This window comes from Hemiscyllium ocellatum, chromosome 43 (assembly GCF_020745735.1).
Source record: "Hemiscyllium ocellatum isolate sHemOce1 chromosome 43, sHemOce1.pat.X.cur, whole genome shotgun sequence".
In the NCBI taxonomy this organism is placed as follows: Eukaryota; Metazoa; Chordata; class Chondrichthyes; order Orectolobiformes; family Hemiscylliidae; genus Hemiscyllium; species Hemiscyllium ocellatum.
In genome coordinates, this window is record NC_083443.1 from 32,605,760 (window position 1) to 32,622,727 (window position 16,968).

Consider the following 16,968-nt stretch of genomic DNA (forward strand, 5'->3'; position numbering starts at 1 on the left):
TGGGATAACTGTAACATAGTTACTGCAGTGAATTGGAGTCCTAAACTTATTAAGTAACCTAGTAACAAATGAAACATTTTTGTTGAAATTATGTCTGCAATTGTACAATGCTCAACATTTAAAAGGAATTGTGAGCATTTAATTTTAATGTGTTTTTTTCAATAGCTGATCTGGAAATTAGAGATAAATAGAAAGTCAATTATGTTTTCTCTATGTGTAAAAAGTGAGGTCTGCAGATGCTGGAGATCAGAGCTGAAAATGTGTTGCTGGTTAAAGCACAGCAGGTCAGGCAGCATCCAGGGAACAGGAAATTCGACGTTTCGGGCCAGAGCCCTTCATCAGGATGATATCGAATTTCCTGTTCCTTGGATGCTGCCTGACCTGCTGTGCTTTAACTAGCAACACATTTTCAGCTATGTTTTCTCTCTGCAGAGGAACTTCAATTATCCGAACGAAATTGGTAGGCACTATTTCGTTCGGATAATTGATTATTTGGTTAATTGATTTCCTCTGGGGCTCAGAGTTTTCTGTGAAGTCTGCTCCCCATTCAGGAGACTAGGCAGCAGCACCCTGTGCCTGAGATTCCACCCCTTGTCCGCTCTCAACCTCTCCCTGCCCAATCCCACCCCGACCACCCCCCTACCCTGTCTGCTGTGACCCAGTCCCCTCCCAGCCTGCTCTCTGTCCACAGCCCCAAAACCATCCGCTCCCACCCTGTCCAACACTGCCCCCTGTCTGCCGCCCGCCCTCAGCCCGCTTCCCCGCCCGCCCCCAACCCCACTCCCCACCCGCCCGCCCCCAACCCCGCTCCCCACCCGCCCGCCCCCAACCCCGCTCCCCCGTCCATCCCCACCCACTGTCCGACTCTCGTCTGCACCCCCAATCCCCGTCCGACCTTGGACTCCCCAGCCAGAGGCAGCTAGACTGTACACCAACAGTATGACTGCTGCTGCCTTTGTGGGGTACATCTCCAAATAGTGTGCGGGTGCGCAACCTTTTTGGACAGGCTCCCCCTTTGTCCTGTACAGGGCAATGTTGGAGAGATTAGCTGGGGAAGGGGCGGGGGGAGGTTTTAGGGTTCATCCTATGTAGGACTCCGGGAAAGTGTTGAGAGAGAGAGGGCGGGATGTCAGTCATTTGGTGACAGTGCCTGGATTGTCCAGAACTGTTCTTGGTAGCATTTCAGTGAACTGAGTTAGTTTTTAATCATTGTACTTGTAAACAGAAGACGCGCTCAAGGTAGAAACAGTTCTTTGATATAATGCTTCTATCGGGACCTTGAGATCCTATTCGGATAATCAAGGTTCCTCTAGCTGGTTTTAAGATATTCTCCAGCTTTTATTTGGGGGTCACTTTACAACAGTTTGGAAGATCATCGGGCAGTTGCTGAAATTGTCTATTCATGCAAAATGTTTCAAGAGATTTTTGTCAAATGTTTCACTAATTTTATTTTCTTTGTCTACTTTGACTACGAAAATTCTTACAGAAAATATGCTGGCTCCTTGTAGGGACAGTGATGCATGCTAAAGTTCTTTCATAAATACATTTACCTGGCATAACTGGTTTTGAAATTGTTTACCCAGATACCTTAGGCAGACAAAGAACAGAAGAAACAGGGCAAGTTAATATGGACAGAAAATGTTAGATTCTGTTAGCTTACATAATTGACTTATTATATAATTGCCAGTTGTCAATTGCAACGTGCCTTGAAAGGGAAAATGAGAAAAGTACAAAATAAGTTTGAAATGAAGTTTGACAGTGGCAGAAAACCAAAAACCAAATGATGGAATCTAATATGAATGGAAGACAGTGATACAGGTTTCCATAGTCAGGGGATCAGACAGATTTCTGTGGTATAAAATGTGACTTCAGGATGGTGTGTTGCCTAAAGAGCAAATGCTGGAAAATCTCAGCAGGTCTGGCAGCATCTGTAAGGAGAGAAAAGAGCTGACATTTTGAGTCTAACTGACCCTTTGTCAAAGCTGTGTTGCTTCCATGGTGCCAGGTTCAAGGATGTCATGGAGCTCCAGGATGTCCTCCTAACTGAGTAGGATCAGCCAGAAATCGTGGTTCACATTGGTGCCAATGCCGTAGATAGGAAGATGGATGAAAGCAGTATTTGGAGAAATGGCAAGGAAACTAAAACAATATTACCTTATGAACAATAATCTCAAAATTGCTTGCAGTTCCATATGCTAGTGTGGAACATGTGGTTGGAGAACTGGTGTAAAAGGGTTTTGGACTTCTGAGCATTGGAACCATTTCTGGGACAGGTGGAACCTTGCAGGAAAGTTTTCTAGAACTGTTGGGAATTGTGTTGAACTAGCTTAAGGGAGGGAAATGGGACCTGAGAGGTAACCCAAACTGGAAGGGGTTTAAAGAAGTACAAAGTAGAAAAGTTGTGATGGACACTCAGGAGAAAAAGCTGAGTATTGAGTTTGCCTTGCAAGTGGAATGATGTCAGAAAGACCAGATTAAGGGCTCTCTACATTAATGCGCGCAACATTCGCAACGACGAAAGTCCAAAGGCGCACAGTAGAGGTAAGTGGTTATCATCTAATGTGTCAGAAATGTGTTCAGGAAGGGAAGCTAACTATTAGAAGGTATTTGTTCAAAAAGGATAGACAAGAGGGGAAAAGAGATGGAGTTGTGCTGATAATAAAGGATGGCATCAACACATCAGCAAGGGAGGATCTCAGTTTTAGAATTCCATGCATTTTGAGGTATTCCCTGCAGATTAGGAACTTGTATAAGGATAACACAGGGAATTACAATCTGCCATCATTGTATCAATAGTAATGAAAATGCAAGAATCTGTCATAAAGCATACTATAAGTGGATGCTTGAATAAAAATGACGCTGTCCTGTCTGCTTGTACTTCTTGAAATTCAGCATGTGAATCATTTTGTGTGTATTAATTTTTAGTGCTTGTAGATGAATGTAAAATACACACTTGGTCAAAAGACAGCATGTGAGTAAAGTGCAGTTTTGATCTGTGGTTGCTGTAGACTTCTTCAGTGTCTGTGGTTTCATGTCAGTTCATTTGCCACTTTATTTTCTGAAATTACCAGAATAAATTACTGATAGATGTTGGAAAATGTTTCAGATAAAATGAAACAATGTGTACTTGGAATGAGGAAACGTTAAAAGGGCACTCATATCCATTGTTTTATTTAGTTTCATACAAGATATTTTGCCTGAGAAATTTATAATTGAGGGCAAAAAGAAATGAAATGATCTGAAGTTTCATAAATAAGAAGTAAGACATTTAACTCAAAGTTGTTCTCCAGAATGCCTGTTGGGCTGTTGTGTTCTGGCTTCCATACTCGTTTTCATAACAGTAATAACTATTCTTCAAGAAAATGGATGGTATGTGGACTATTTCTGGACCATCTTGAAGTACTTGGTAAGGTGATATTGAATATATCTTCTCTTTCTGTTTCTTGAATCTTTTTCCTCTTTTTATCTCATTAAGGTAGGTTGTGTTTTGCCAACAGTCCGCTCAAAATTCTCAATTATAAACCAAAGCCCAAGTTCAGTACTGCATTTACATTCGGATGCAATTAACACATTAAGTTGGTTTATAAACCATCTCAAAGAATAACCAGAACTGAGTTTAGACTCTTTTACTCCAAAAAAAAAACTGGTTGCTTTGTGAAGTCAAGCTCACAAAAGGGTTAAATGTCAAAACAAAAGCAGTGACAACAACCCAGCAAGTGCTGCTGCATCTTGGAGAGACGAGGAGAATTGATGTTTTGTTTCAGATTTAAAGGATCTGCAGTTTCTTCGCTGCTCATTGTTTGCATTTTACTATGTCTATCCTTGCTGTGTAATATTTGCGAACTCCTTGTAATTTGCTGACTTTTTGTTCACCAATAAATGTAATAATTTGAGCTTTTTTAAAAAAAAACTGTCTGCACTGAACTCTTCACTTCCTATCCATCTTTTGCATTTCCTCTGCTTTCCTTGATCACTTCCCCATGTCCTGTTTTAACTTCATTTATGCCTTATTCCCTTCTCTTTCTCATCCTTCTCTGGCTCATTTGCTAAGCATTGACTTAACTCTTTAGTAAGCTTAAATTGACATATTTCATTTGATGTGATCTTTGACTTAGAAGTGAACTGAAAATTGCATTTATGCACAATAAGGTAGCGAATGAATGAATCACTGGACTTTTCAGATTTTGCTGTTTTGAGTGAAGGCATGAAAACAGTTAATTATTGTTTATGATCAGTATAATGAGTCCAGACACTGTACTGGAACAAGTGGGACCAGTTTGTTACTGAAAATGCACCTGCAATGCCAAGTTTCACTGATTACCTTTCTTTCAGTTCATTCAGCAATGGCTTTTGTGTAATTTCAGACACTAGTAAGAGAGGAATTACTTCCAGAGATCAGGTGTCTCTTTACGCCCATGTTGTAAAACCCTTAAATTCTTGGGTGCATTTTGTGAAATTGACTTTGCTGTCTTGGTTCATCTTGAACAAATGTGACAGGGATTGAAACACAGCACAGATGAAAGATTAACTAACTTTTTTAGTGTTAGCTGTCCACACTAATATGATATTGTCATGTAGCCTTCACTTATTTTGTGATATGAATGATTTTCTTTGTGGTCTTTCTCTCACAACCTACTGCTAACATTATAGCAGGTCTTTGTCAGTGTTCTGTTTCAGTGAACTGTTAGGGATTTTGCATCTTTTGTAAAGTTGAGCTCATCCAAGACTTTGTACATTCCTAATTCACGCCAAGTCTTGATTACTCATTACCTCATAAACCTTCCGATCTGCCTTTGCTCTTGGTCTTGCAACACCTTTATTTTAAATAAAAACCAAAAGATCTACGGATGCTGTAAATCAGAGACAAAAATAGAAATTGCTGGAAAACCTCAGCACGTCTGGCAGCATCTGAGAAGAGAATCGGAGTTTATGTTACGGGTCGAGTGACCGTTCCTCAGAACCTTTATTTTAAAATACTCATCCTCTCTTTTAGAAACGCCGTGGCCTTGCCCTCCATACTTCTGTAACTTCACACAATCATCTAGGAACTCTGAGCTGTTCTAATTGTAGTCTCTTACACATCTTTTATTTTCATTTCTCCATCACTGGTGGTTGTGCTTCCAGTTGTGTATGCCCTAAATTCAGAAATTCTCTTCTGAAACTTACCAGCATCATTACCTTGTGTCTAAGATGCTTCTCAAAACCTTCCTCAGTAACTAAGCTGATATCTATGATGACTTGGTGTAAAATTCTGTTTAATGATGCTTCTATGAAATGCCTTTTGAAGCTATATATTGTTAAAGGTCCTTTCAAAGCTTAAGTTGCTTCAGTGTGGAAACACAAATTTGAAGTTTGACTCTTACTCAGACTGAGATGGGAGGAGTGTATTGACTTTCTCTAGTCCACACTCCATCAGTTACAACATAAATGTAGTTGTTTTATCCAGTTCCTAATGAGGCCTGTTGTATGCTTTCTTTATCTTAAACTTAAAATATAAAGATCTATCAGTCAGGTTTCTTTGATTAAAAACAGAATTATTGATTATGTTTTGTCTTAGTTAAGTTAAAAAATTTGTTAAGATTTTACTCATAAAATGAAAATATAAATGTTTACCTGTAAATGACCCAAAACTTGCACATGCGTATACATGCCTGCTTGCACAGGATAAAGAAAAAAATATGGATTTTTCTCACAAAGAGTCACTTTGGATGGAAAAGTTTGCCCAATAAGTCTTAGCTCTTGAAGGCAAAAGATAAGGTTTGAGATGCTAAAGTGGCTGTCAGCTTGGGGTCCTAGCATGTTGTGTACCAAATATAAGCAGTTGTGTCTGAGATCTTGGCTGATACTGCTTGCTGAGGAAAGAAAAATCAAGAAATCATGTTCAGTATTGAGAAATTGTCTGGCCATTGTTCAAGAGGATAATCAGATTTCACCTTGGATTCACAATACAGATCCTTCAGGAATAGGAGACATAACTGAGCAACTTTTCTTTTTGCAGACTTTCCCAACTGGAAATCAAAACCATCTCAAAGCCTGCTAAACCATGTTTTATGGATATCCTGTTTAAACAAAATCATAAGAACAATAGTGTTTATCTCGAAGCCCGCCTTTTTGGTTACTTCCTCAAAAAACTCAATCAAGCTTGTGGGACATGATTTCCCTTGCACAAAACCATGCTGACTATCCCTAATCATTCCTTGCCTCTTCAAATGCACATAGTTCCCATCACTCAGCATCACCTCTCACAGCTTACCACTACAGATGTCAGGCTCACAGATCTAGAGTTCCCAATCTTCTCCAAATAAAGGCACAACATTAGTCTCTTTCTAGCCCTCCCCATGGTTATAGAGGGCAGAATGATATCTGTTTACTTGGATTTTAGTAAAGTCTTTGATAATGTTCTGTGTTAATGTTTATCAGTAAAGTTAGATCACATGGGAATCAGGGTGAACTTGCTATTTGGATACAAAATTGTGGGAGTCCAAGGGTGGTGAATGAGTGTTGTTTTTCAGACTGAAGACCTGTCAATAGCAATGTTCCATAGGGATTGGTACTGGGTTTGCTATCTTAAATAAATGTTTGAATGAGAATATGAGGCATGGTTAGTAAATTTGTAGATGACACTAAAATTGATGGGATAGTGGACATCTGAGAAGGTTGCTTAAGATTGCAAAGGGATCTTGATCAGTTGGGTCAATGGGCTGAAGACTGACAGGTACAGTTTAATGTGGATAAATATGAGGTATTGTATTTTAGTAGAGCAAACAAGGGCAGTTAATGTTAAAAGAAACTCGCCGTTCAGGTACATAATTCTTTGAAATTTTGTGACAGACAGACAAGTGGTTAAAAAGGTGTTTAGCATGCTTACCATCGACACTCAGTCCTTTGAGTGTAGGATTTGGGACATCAGGTACGAAGGTAATAAAAGCTTTTTTAGGTATGTGAAAGGCAAAAAAATGGTTAAGACTAAAATTGGGACCTTGAAGACAAACAGGTAACAAAGAAATGGCAGAAGAATTGAATTGGTACTTCAGATCTGTGTTCACTGGGGAAGACACAAACAATCTCCCTGAGGTAACAGTGGCTGAAGGACCTGAACTTAAGGGAATTTATATTTGCCAGGAATTGGTGTTGGAGAGACTGTTAGGTCTAAAGGTTGATAAGTCCCCGGGGCCTGATGGTTTACATCCCAGGGTACTGAAGGAGGTGACTCGAGAAATCGTGGATGCGTTGGTGATTATTTTCCAGAGTTCGATAGTTTCGGGATCAGTTCCTGCAGATTGGAGGGTGGCTAATGTTGTTGTACCACTTTTTAAGAAAAGTGGGAGAGAGACCAGTTAGTCTGACCTCAGTGGTGGAAAGATGCTGGAGTCTATTACAAAAGATGAAATTAGGACACATCTGGATAGTAGTAACAAGGTAGGTCAGAGTCAGCATGGATTTATGAAGGGGAAATCATGCTTGACTAAACTTCTGGAATTTTTTGAGGATGTGACTCTGAAGATGGACGAGGGAGATCCAGTAGATGTAGTGTACCTGGACTTTCAGAAAGCTTTTGATAAAGTCCCACATAGGAGGTTAGTGAGCAGAATTAGGGCGCATGGTATTGGGGGCAAAGTACTAACTTGGATTGAAAGTTGGTTGGCTGATAGAAAACGAGCTGAAAATGTGTTGCTGGAAAAGCGCAGCAGGTCAGGCAGCATCCAAGGAGCAGGAGAATCGCCGTTTTGGGCATGAGCCCTTCTTCCGGAATGAGGAAAGTGTGTTCAGCAGGCTCAGATAAAAGGTAGAGAAGAGGGACTTGGGGGGAGGGGAAATGAGGAAACTGGAGAAATCTGAGTTCATTCAGATTTCTCTAGTTTCCTCATTTCCCCTTCCCCCACCTTGTCTCAGTCAAATCCCTCGAACTCAGCACCGCCTTCCTAACCTGCAATCCTCTTCCTGACCTCTCCGCCCCCACCCCCACTCCGGCCAATCACCCTCACCGTGACCTCCTTCCACCTGTCGCGTTTCCAGCGCCCCTCCCCCAAGTCCCTCTTCTCTATCTTTTATCTGAGCCTGCTGGACACACTTTCCTCATTCCTGAAGAAGGGCTCATGCCTGAAACGTTGATTCTCCTCCTTCGATGCTGCCTGACCTGCTGTGCTTTTCCAGCAACACATTTTCAGCTCTGATCTCCAGCATCTGCAGTCCTCACTTTCTCCTGGCTGACAGGAAACAAAGAGTAGTGATAAATGGCTCCATTTTGGAATGGCAGGCAGTGACCAGTGGGGTACTGCAGGGATCAGTGCTAGGACCGCAGCTTTTTACAATATATGTTAATGATATGAAAGATGGTATGAGTAATAACATTAGCAAATTTGCTGATGACACTTAGCTGGGTGGCAGGGTGAAATGTGATGAGGATGTTAGGAGATTACAGGGTGACCTGGACAGATTAGGTGAGTGGTCAGATGCATGGCAGATGCAGTTTAATGTGGATAAATGTATGGTTATCCACTTTGGGGTGGCAAGAACAGGAAGGCGGATTACTACCTAAGTGGAATCAATTTAGGTAAAGGGGCAGTACAAAGAGATCTGGATGTTCTTGTACACCAGTCAATGAAGGTAAATCATGCAGGTACAGCAGGTAGTGAAGAAGGCTAATAGCATGCTGACCTTCGTAACAAGAGGGATTGAGTATGGAAGCAAAGAGGTTCTTCTGCAGCTGTACAGGGCCCTGGTGAGACCGCACCTGGAGTACTGTGTGCAGTTCTGGTTTCCAAATTTGAGGAAAGACATTCTGGCTATTGAGGGAGTGCAGTGTAGGTTCACGAGGTCAATTCCTGGAATGGTGGGACTACCTTACGCTGAAAGACTGGAGCGACTGGGCTTGTATACCCTTGAGTTTAGAAGACTGAGAGGGGATCTAATTGACACACATAAAATTACTAAAGGATTGGACACTCTCTGGAGGCAGGAAACAAGTTTCTGCTGATGGGTGAGTGCCAGAGGACACAGCTTAAAAATACAGGGTAGACCATTTAGGACAGAGATGAGGAGAAACTTCTTCACCCAGATAGTGGTGGCTGTGTGGAATGCTCTGCCCCAGAGGGCAGTGAAGGCCCAGTCTCTGGATTCATTTAAGAAAGAGTTGGATAGAGCTCTCAAGGATAGTGGAATCAAGGGTTATGGAGATAAGGCAGGAACAGGATACTGATCAGCAATGATCATATTGAATGGTGGTGCAGGCTCGAAGGGCAGAATGGCCTACTCCTGCACCTATTGTCTGTTGTCTGTTACCGTGTTGAGGTTGGACAGAATATTGGTGAGGCCTCTTATGGAGTACTGTCAGTTCTGGTGGCCCTGTTATAGGAAGGATCTTATTAAACTGGAAAGGGTTCAGGAAAGACTTACCACGATGTTGCTAGGAATGGAGGGTTTGAATTATAAAAATAGACTGGAACGGAGGAGATTGATGGGGTAACCTTACAGATGTTTATAAAATGATGAGGGAAATAGATGCGGTGATTAGGAAATGTCTTTTCCCTAATATGGGAGAGTTCAAACTTGGGGCATATTTTTAACGTAAGAGGAGAAAGATTGAAAACAGACATGACGGGCAACTTTTTATTCTGTGAAGGTTAGTGTGTGAATGAACTGCCAGAGGAGGCAGTGGATGTAGGTACATTTACAACGTTTAAAAGATAAGTACATGAATTGGAAAGGTTTGCAGGGATATGGGCCAAACACAGGCAGGTGGGACTAGTTTAGTTTGGGAACATGGCCGGCATGGACTAGTTGGACCGAGTGTGTTTGACTCTAAGTAGATTCAACCAAAACCTGCAATTATCTGGAATTGTTTATTTAAAAAGGAAATTGTAACAATGGAATCCATAACCCTTCAAGTTCAGGTCAACAGAAGTTAGTAAATATGAAGCCATCATAACACATGTTGCTCTGTCAATTTTTTCTTCCCCTCTGCTTCTAACAGGAAGATTAGCAGCTCAGTGACCTGGTATTGTAAAAGAATACTGTATTTATAAAATCATTGTTTTTAGGCAAATATTGAAATGCATCAGGTGCTGAATAATTATTTTTTATTGTAGTATATTGGCTTTATGGTGCGCCAAGTTGGCTATTCTGCACCAGAAGTGTCAACTAGATAGTAAAGAAATGAGCAATCTTTTTGTCTGTTGGTTGAAGTAGGACATCAAAGAGCTCCATGCTTTTTAAACAGTTGAACGGGGTTCTTTCAAGTTGTTCCTGTGTCACATCCTTGCCTTAATTTTCATATGATGTTGGAGCAATAAATTGGTGCCATTTCAAGTAGCCTGGTTGGGTTTTATTGTTGATGTGAATTTCATTTTTATTGATTTTACAGAATTTTCATCTTTTGATGATTCAGCTGCCACCTAAACAGATGTTAGTTGTATTCTTACCCATTTACATTTGCAATTGTCTCTTTCAGTGAAGACAATTAACATGCTCCAACTTCTAACCAGCAAACTCAGCACAGACGTTCTTTGACAAATGGTTCAGTTCTACATAGGAAATAAACAGTGGAAATCCTCTACCTTGGATTACTTTAATAGCCAGTGGGGGAAAAAAATGCCCGCGCTAAGTATGAGATTAAAGTTGTAACTTGAATTCAGCAACTTTTATTGAGGTTAAAGTGAAAATACAGTTTTTCTTTTTAACCTTGCATTAGTCAATGTTTATTTTTCCGTCAGTACAGTTCCCATGTCTAAAGGATCATATTTTTGCACAACAAGTAATTTTCAGGAGACCTGTTTTATTACTAATTTATTGGCAAGTCATGGAATGTTGTGCTGACTGCTGAGAACATATGTAAGTAACATTCAAATTATTACATTGAAAGGGGACCTCGACAGTGTAGATATTCGGTGTAGTTAGACAGAAGTTTTATAAATATTGAGACATTCGTTAGTACATCAGTCTGATTAAATATCATTTTATGTTCACTTTGAACTGAAAACTGCAATCATTTTCATACCATTTGGTTTGTCAAGATTTAGATTCCATTGTGGAATTTTTTTTGTTTAAAAAAATCCAACTCTGAGTGATCACTCAGATTACTGGATCTTTAATTGGTAATCAGTCCTGATAATGTTTTCCTAAAATATAGTCAGGTGCACCAAAAGAAGTCACCAATAGAATTTTCTAGAAATGGGTACATATTTGCTTGTTTAGAGATTGTGGTACTGTTTTGAACTAGTTTTTGTGGTACTGTTTCCTCCTCCAGTTGTAGTCTGAATGTCTGATTTATAAACAACTCTTTGGTATCTTGTCTCATTTTTTATGTTTGGATTTCTTAATAACAAGAAAATATCAAGATGATTAATGTTTTGCTTGCGATTATGTTCCATTACTGCCTCATACTTTATTACCAGCCCAAGTAGAGCAGGACCCTTAGGTTGAATTACTGTCTAAGAATTTGTTGACTACTTGACACATGATGTTACTGCCATCCATGAGGATGAAATTAACTATCAGCTATTTTCAGATTTACTGGAAGTAAAACTGAAATATTTTATTGCAAGCATCCTTCATGAGCATGGTATTGCCTTTCTGCTTGAGTAAGCATTGTTACAGTATCAAACTAGGCAGTAATAAAGAATGCTAATAATAAAATCTTTTCGTTTTACTTCCAGTTAACCTGAACCTAGTTGGTAGTTAACTCTGCCATTCCTTGCCCCAATTTGGGAACTCCATCTTTATTGATGGCAGTAATGTTAAAAATTATATTGATTATAAATAGTGATACGGTATAAGTCAGAATGGTATTGATTTGTAGGTTCTTGTGAATTTTGAAGTTACAACATTTTTCTCTAATATATGAGCATTTTTCAGTAAATTGTCTTGAACTTCAGAATATTAATAGTACATGCTTTTGAAGTAGCACAGATGTATATGGTTATCGATTACTATATAATTTTCACCTTTCAGTCCTCTGTGTTATCCATTGTATCTCTCCCTATCTACATCTGACAAATCTACAGCCATTTATTGCTGCTGCCAAGATTGCTCAAGATGCAAGGCAGCAGCTTGGGTTGGCCTTATTCTCCTTCCGCATAACAAAGGAGGATTGCCTAAAGATTCTCGAGAAACCATGTACTTAGATTAGATTACTTACAGTGTAGAAACAGGCCCTTCGGCCCAACAAGCCCACACCGACCTGCCGAAGCGCAACCCACCCATACTCCTACATTTACCCCTTACCTAACACTATGGGCAATTTAGCATGGCCAATTCACCTGACCCGCACATCTTTGGACTGGGGGAGGAAACCTGAGCACCCGGAGGAAACCCACGCAGACACGGGGAGAACGTGCAAACTCCACACAGTCGCCTAAGGTGGGAATTGAACCCGGGTCTTTGGCGCTGTGAGGCAGCAGTGCTAACCACCGTGCCGTCCACAAAGTGGACAGGTTAGCGTATCATTATGATGCCTTAGAAGGCTAGTACTGTGCAATCCAATCCTGCTTCTGTCAGACCCAAGGATCTGCATTGTGCCACTATTAGTTTGTTTTACCAAAGCTAAAGATTTCTGTTCCTTACAAAGGCTAACGTTTAGTTGCTAAAGTTGATGGCCCAGTCTCCAATCTGCTTGCAGCTGGATGACATAGCACTCACGTGGTTCAATTTTAGTTCGAAATATAAACAGAAAGTGCTGGAGAAACTTTGCAGGTCTGGCAGCGTCTGTGGAGTGAATCCAATAAGACACTTCTGAACTCTTCAGAACATCGTCAGAGTTGAGTTATTGAACTCAAAGAGTTAACTCTGCAGATCTGGCAGAAAAGGACAATAGGTGCAGGAGTAGGCCATTCTGCCCTTCGAGCCTGCACCACCATTCAATATGATCATGGCTGATCATCCTTAATCATTATCCTGTTCTTTCTTTATGTCCATAACCCTTGATTCCACTATCTTTGAGAGCTCTATCCAACTCTTTCTTAAATGAATCCAGAGACTGGATCTCCACTGCCCTCTGGGGCAGAGCATTTCACACAGCCACCATTCTCTGGGTGAAGAAGTTTCTCCTCATCTCTGTCCTAAATGGTCCACCCTGAATTTTTGAGCTGTGTCCTCTGGTTCGGCACTCACCCATCAGTGGAAACATGTTTTCTGCCTCCAGAGTGTCCAATCCTTTAGTAATTTTATATGTGTCAATTAGATCCCCTCCCAGTCTTCTAAACTCAATGGTATACAAGCCCAGTCGCTCCAGTCTTTCAGCGTAAGATAGTCCCACCATTCCAGGAATTGACCTCGTGAACCTACGCTGCACTCCCTCAATAGCCAGAATGTCTTTCCTCAAATTTGGAGAGCAGAACTGCACACAGTACTCCAGGTGTGGTCTCACCAGAGCCCTGTACAGCTGCAGAAGGACCTCTTTGCTTCTATACTCAATCCCTCTTGTTATGAAGGCCAGCATGCTATTAGCCTTCTTCACTACCTGTTGTACCTGTGTGCTTATCTTCATTGACTGGTGTACAAGAACACCCAGATCTCTTTGTGGTTCTCCAGCACTTTGTCTTTTGGATCTCCAGCATCAGCAATACTTTGCTTTCAATTTTAGTTTGGTTGTTTGAGTTTACACAATATTTAATTAATATGCAAGAGCTTTTCTGAAAAAGGATCTGGCTGTTACATAGCCAAGCTTGTTTTGCGTTTCATTAATGGGTTTAGTCTGAGAAGCAGCTCATTTGTATTGCAGATTTTACGCTGACTAATAAAAGATAGTATTCATTTACCACTGCAAAATATGATGCCGAAAGGATGAAGGATTTTGACATTGATGTTTTTGCAGATCCCAATCATGAAGGTGCCGCAGAGGGAATTGAAAACATGGCTGATGCTGTCACGCACGCACGTTTTGTTGGCACAGACCCAGCAAGTGACGAGGTTGTTCTAATGAAAATTTTGCAGGTAATGCAGTCTGCGGTAAATCCTAAGGAAAACAGCTGAGCCAATTAGTCATTGGTATTAAAATGAAATCTGGTTACTTGACTATTAATTAGAGTAATGATGTATTCAGTTTCATTGAAATCCATGTGGGAATACTATGTTTTGGCTTCAAGATTTCTCCTTTTGTCTCTGTTGTGAACAAGGGGATTAGATAGTACTCTACATTGTTCTGATTAATTGCGGTTCTTGTCCTCAGTTGATTCTGTAATTGCCTTGTTTTGGGCATTATTTTCTCTTGCTTTACTGAAAGTGGTGACTTATGCTGTGGTTTTCTTACATGGGTACACTCAAGACCAAGTCTTACTAGACATTTGTTCGCCGTCCTTCCTCTGGAATGAACACTGGCAGGCAGTTTAATCATGAAGACCTTGTAACAAAGACTCAGCACGGCCTCAGCAGATGCCAATGCATACTTGCCTGTTGCAGTCACTCAAGACTCACTGAAGCTGGGGAAATCCCATCTGATTTTGCTATCTCCCTTTGCTCTTAGCCGAGCGACTTTCTAGTACTTGAGTAAATTCTCCGATTTGAGGCTAGCAAACTGATAATTAAGCTTTATTTCTGATGTGTATTATGGTGTTACATACTGTTGCAAAAATGAAGCCACTCATTGAACCAACTATTAAAGTGTTATAGTGTCCTTTTAAACTTAACTTTAAAAACTCATGTATTAGATTTGTTGAAGGGTAAAAGTGACTATTTTTACCATAAGTGAATAGTAAAACAAAATCTTTACTATTTATGGAGATATGTACCTGAATAGTAAGTCAGCTCTATTGAAATATTTAAAATTCATGATTAGCTCTGCAAGGGAACCTGGAGGTACTCAGCCTTGATTCTGTCAAGAAGTGGTGTTAGCTTGGATTCCTCCGGGTTAATTTAAGAGCACAATTAGCCATTCAGCTCATCGATCATGGCTGATATATTTCTCAATTCACTTTTGCAACCCTTGCCAATCATGAATCTATCTGTAAAAACCGAAAGACTTGCAAATACTATAAGTCAGAAACCAAAAACAGAAGTTGTTGGATCAACTTAGCAAGTCTGGTAGCATCTGTGGAGAGAGATCAGGGTTAAAGTTCCTGATTGAGTGAGCCTTCCTCAGAACTTATCTATATCTGTCTTAAATGCACTCAGTGACTTAGCCTCCACAGCCCTGGGTGGCATCCAGAGTTGAAAGTTTATTGAGCTATATTGGGCCTTGAGAAGCTGCTGTGAAATGTGTTGTGGCTGTTCTTTGGAAAGCAGAAAGGTGAACTGTCCTTAAAGGTTGAATTATTGTGCAAGGTGCAAGTTTTCAAAAATGTCTTTGAACATACTAACAAAAATAAATAATATAAAAATGTTTGAACACTTACAACTTATTGAGATTCTACATTCCATTAAAAAAGCATCTATTTCAAATTGTTAGCTTCACTTTTACAGATGAATTGCACTCCATTCTTGTATTCCAAAAATCCAAATGACCTTTTAGTATGAAGTTATTTACAATGTGCTTAGTGCTTCTGCATTCAGCCATTTAGGATTTTGTAGTTTTTGTTTAAATTTTGAAAACTTATTGATTTTGAGCTTGATTTGTTGGTTCCGTAACTAGCTCATCTATTAATGAACACTGACTCAAGTGCTATCCTATCAAAAGTATTCAATGTAACTGAGTTTATGTATTGCGTGGTAAGTTTAAAGAAACATTCCTGACTTAGGAAGAAGTTTTATCACATTTGGATGAAATTTTGAATATATGTTTTTCTACTTGGCTTGTTTAAGCTTTCAATTTCTCAACTTTATACTATTCTACTGAAAATTGAGAAAAGGGAAACAATTTTTCTTGTGAAATTTGACTTATCTATCAGTCCATAATAAACAAGACATTGCTCTATGTTAAGAACGCCTCAAACTTTAGCCAACTTTAAATGCCTGTATACAATGAAGGCTTTGACTGTATTTGTAAATAGACAGGGAATGAATTGCATGTTGTTCTTACTGTTGAACTATCAAAGTGGCCAACATATTTCACTTGAAATTTCAAGTGGTTTGAGTTGAGGGCATAGCATATGAAATAGACTCTTTTCTGTATGCCAGTTGCCATTTTGAATATACATTTGCCCAACTTGAGAAAAGCTGTCAATGAACATGATAATCATCAGGCTCCATTTTGGTTCCAATTAGTGCAGTATTAGGGGTTGTTTTGTGTTGCCATCTTGTGTCTACTGGTAATTGGATTACACTGTCAAACAAATTATTTAATTTTTGTTCTTTTCAGCCAGGAGAGGTAGAGAGACAACTTTGATCCTTTTTGGTTTGTGTTGAAATCCGCTGTTGCAGTCCCTTGAAAAGCTGATTGTTCAGGGAAAAGATCAAGTTTGATTATTGTATGCTATGCATAGTTTGTTGATGGCTTGTTGAGACTGGGAACATTTGTCTGTGCATTGTCCAAGTGAGAGGGAGTATGTGGTGATCTAAAGAAGCAAGAGAAGCAAATTTGTTAATTTCCCTGTTGCATTTTCTGCCATCACAAAACTTGTTAATGCCTTGCATACTTTGCTAGTTGACAGTAGTTATGCTTCTGAACTTCAAACCTATTGCAGGAATCTGTTTCAGCTTCTAATTAGGGACACAATTGTATTTGAATTATACAAATATTTGAAATATTGGTGTGTTCAGTTGCATTTGGAAACATGTTTGCACATGTGCTTTACCTCTCAGTGTTTGAAGAATGGATTTATTGAAATACTTCCTTGCATCCATTCATAAATGTCTTGAAATTTTGATGTTATTGTCCCACTAGACTGGCCACAAACTAGATGTCTTTGTTCAAATTGTATGTGGACTGCAGAGGTGATCCTGAAAATATGTAATAGGCTGAGTGTATTATACTTACGTGATAACTTCAAGTGAGTTTTGAGAAGATTTGTAGCTCAGGTTGAGGCTCTGGATATAGGTTTGCTCACTGAACTGGAAGGTTTGTTTTCAGACATGTCATCACACTACTAGGTAACATCT

The 16,968-nt window shown here is 39.8% G+C and overlaps 1 protein-coding gene across 7 annotated transcripts in view; it reads left to right on the top strand.

The window, feature by feature from the left end:
• gbf1 (golgi brefeldin A resistant guanine nucleotide exchange factor 1) overlaps positions 1 to 16,968 on the top strand; it is a 256,975-nt gene that overhangs the window by 145,397 nt on the left and 94,610 nt on the right. For all 7 annotated transcript variants that reach the window (XM_060854381.1, XM_060854380.1, XM_060854384.1 and 4 more), the window contains one exon: positions 13,811 to 13,929. In XM_060854381.1, coding sequence (XP_060710364.1) covers positions 13,811 to 13,929 — 119 coding nt within the window. The remainder of the gene's footprint in view (positions 1 to 13,810; positions 13,930 to 16,968) is intronic.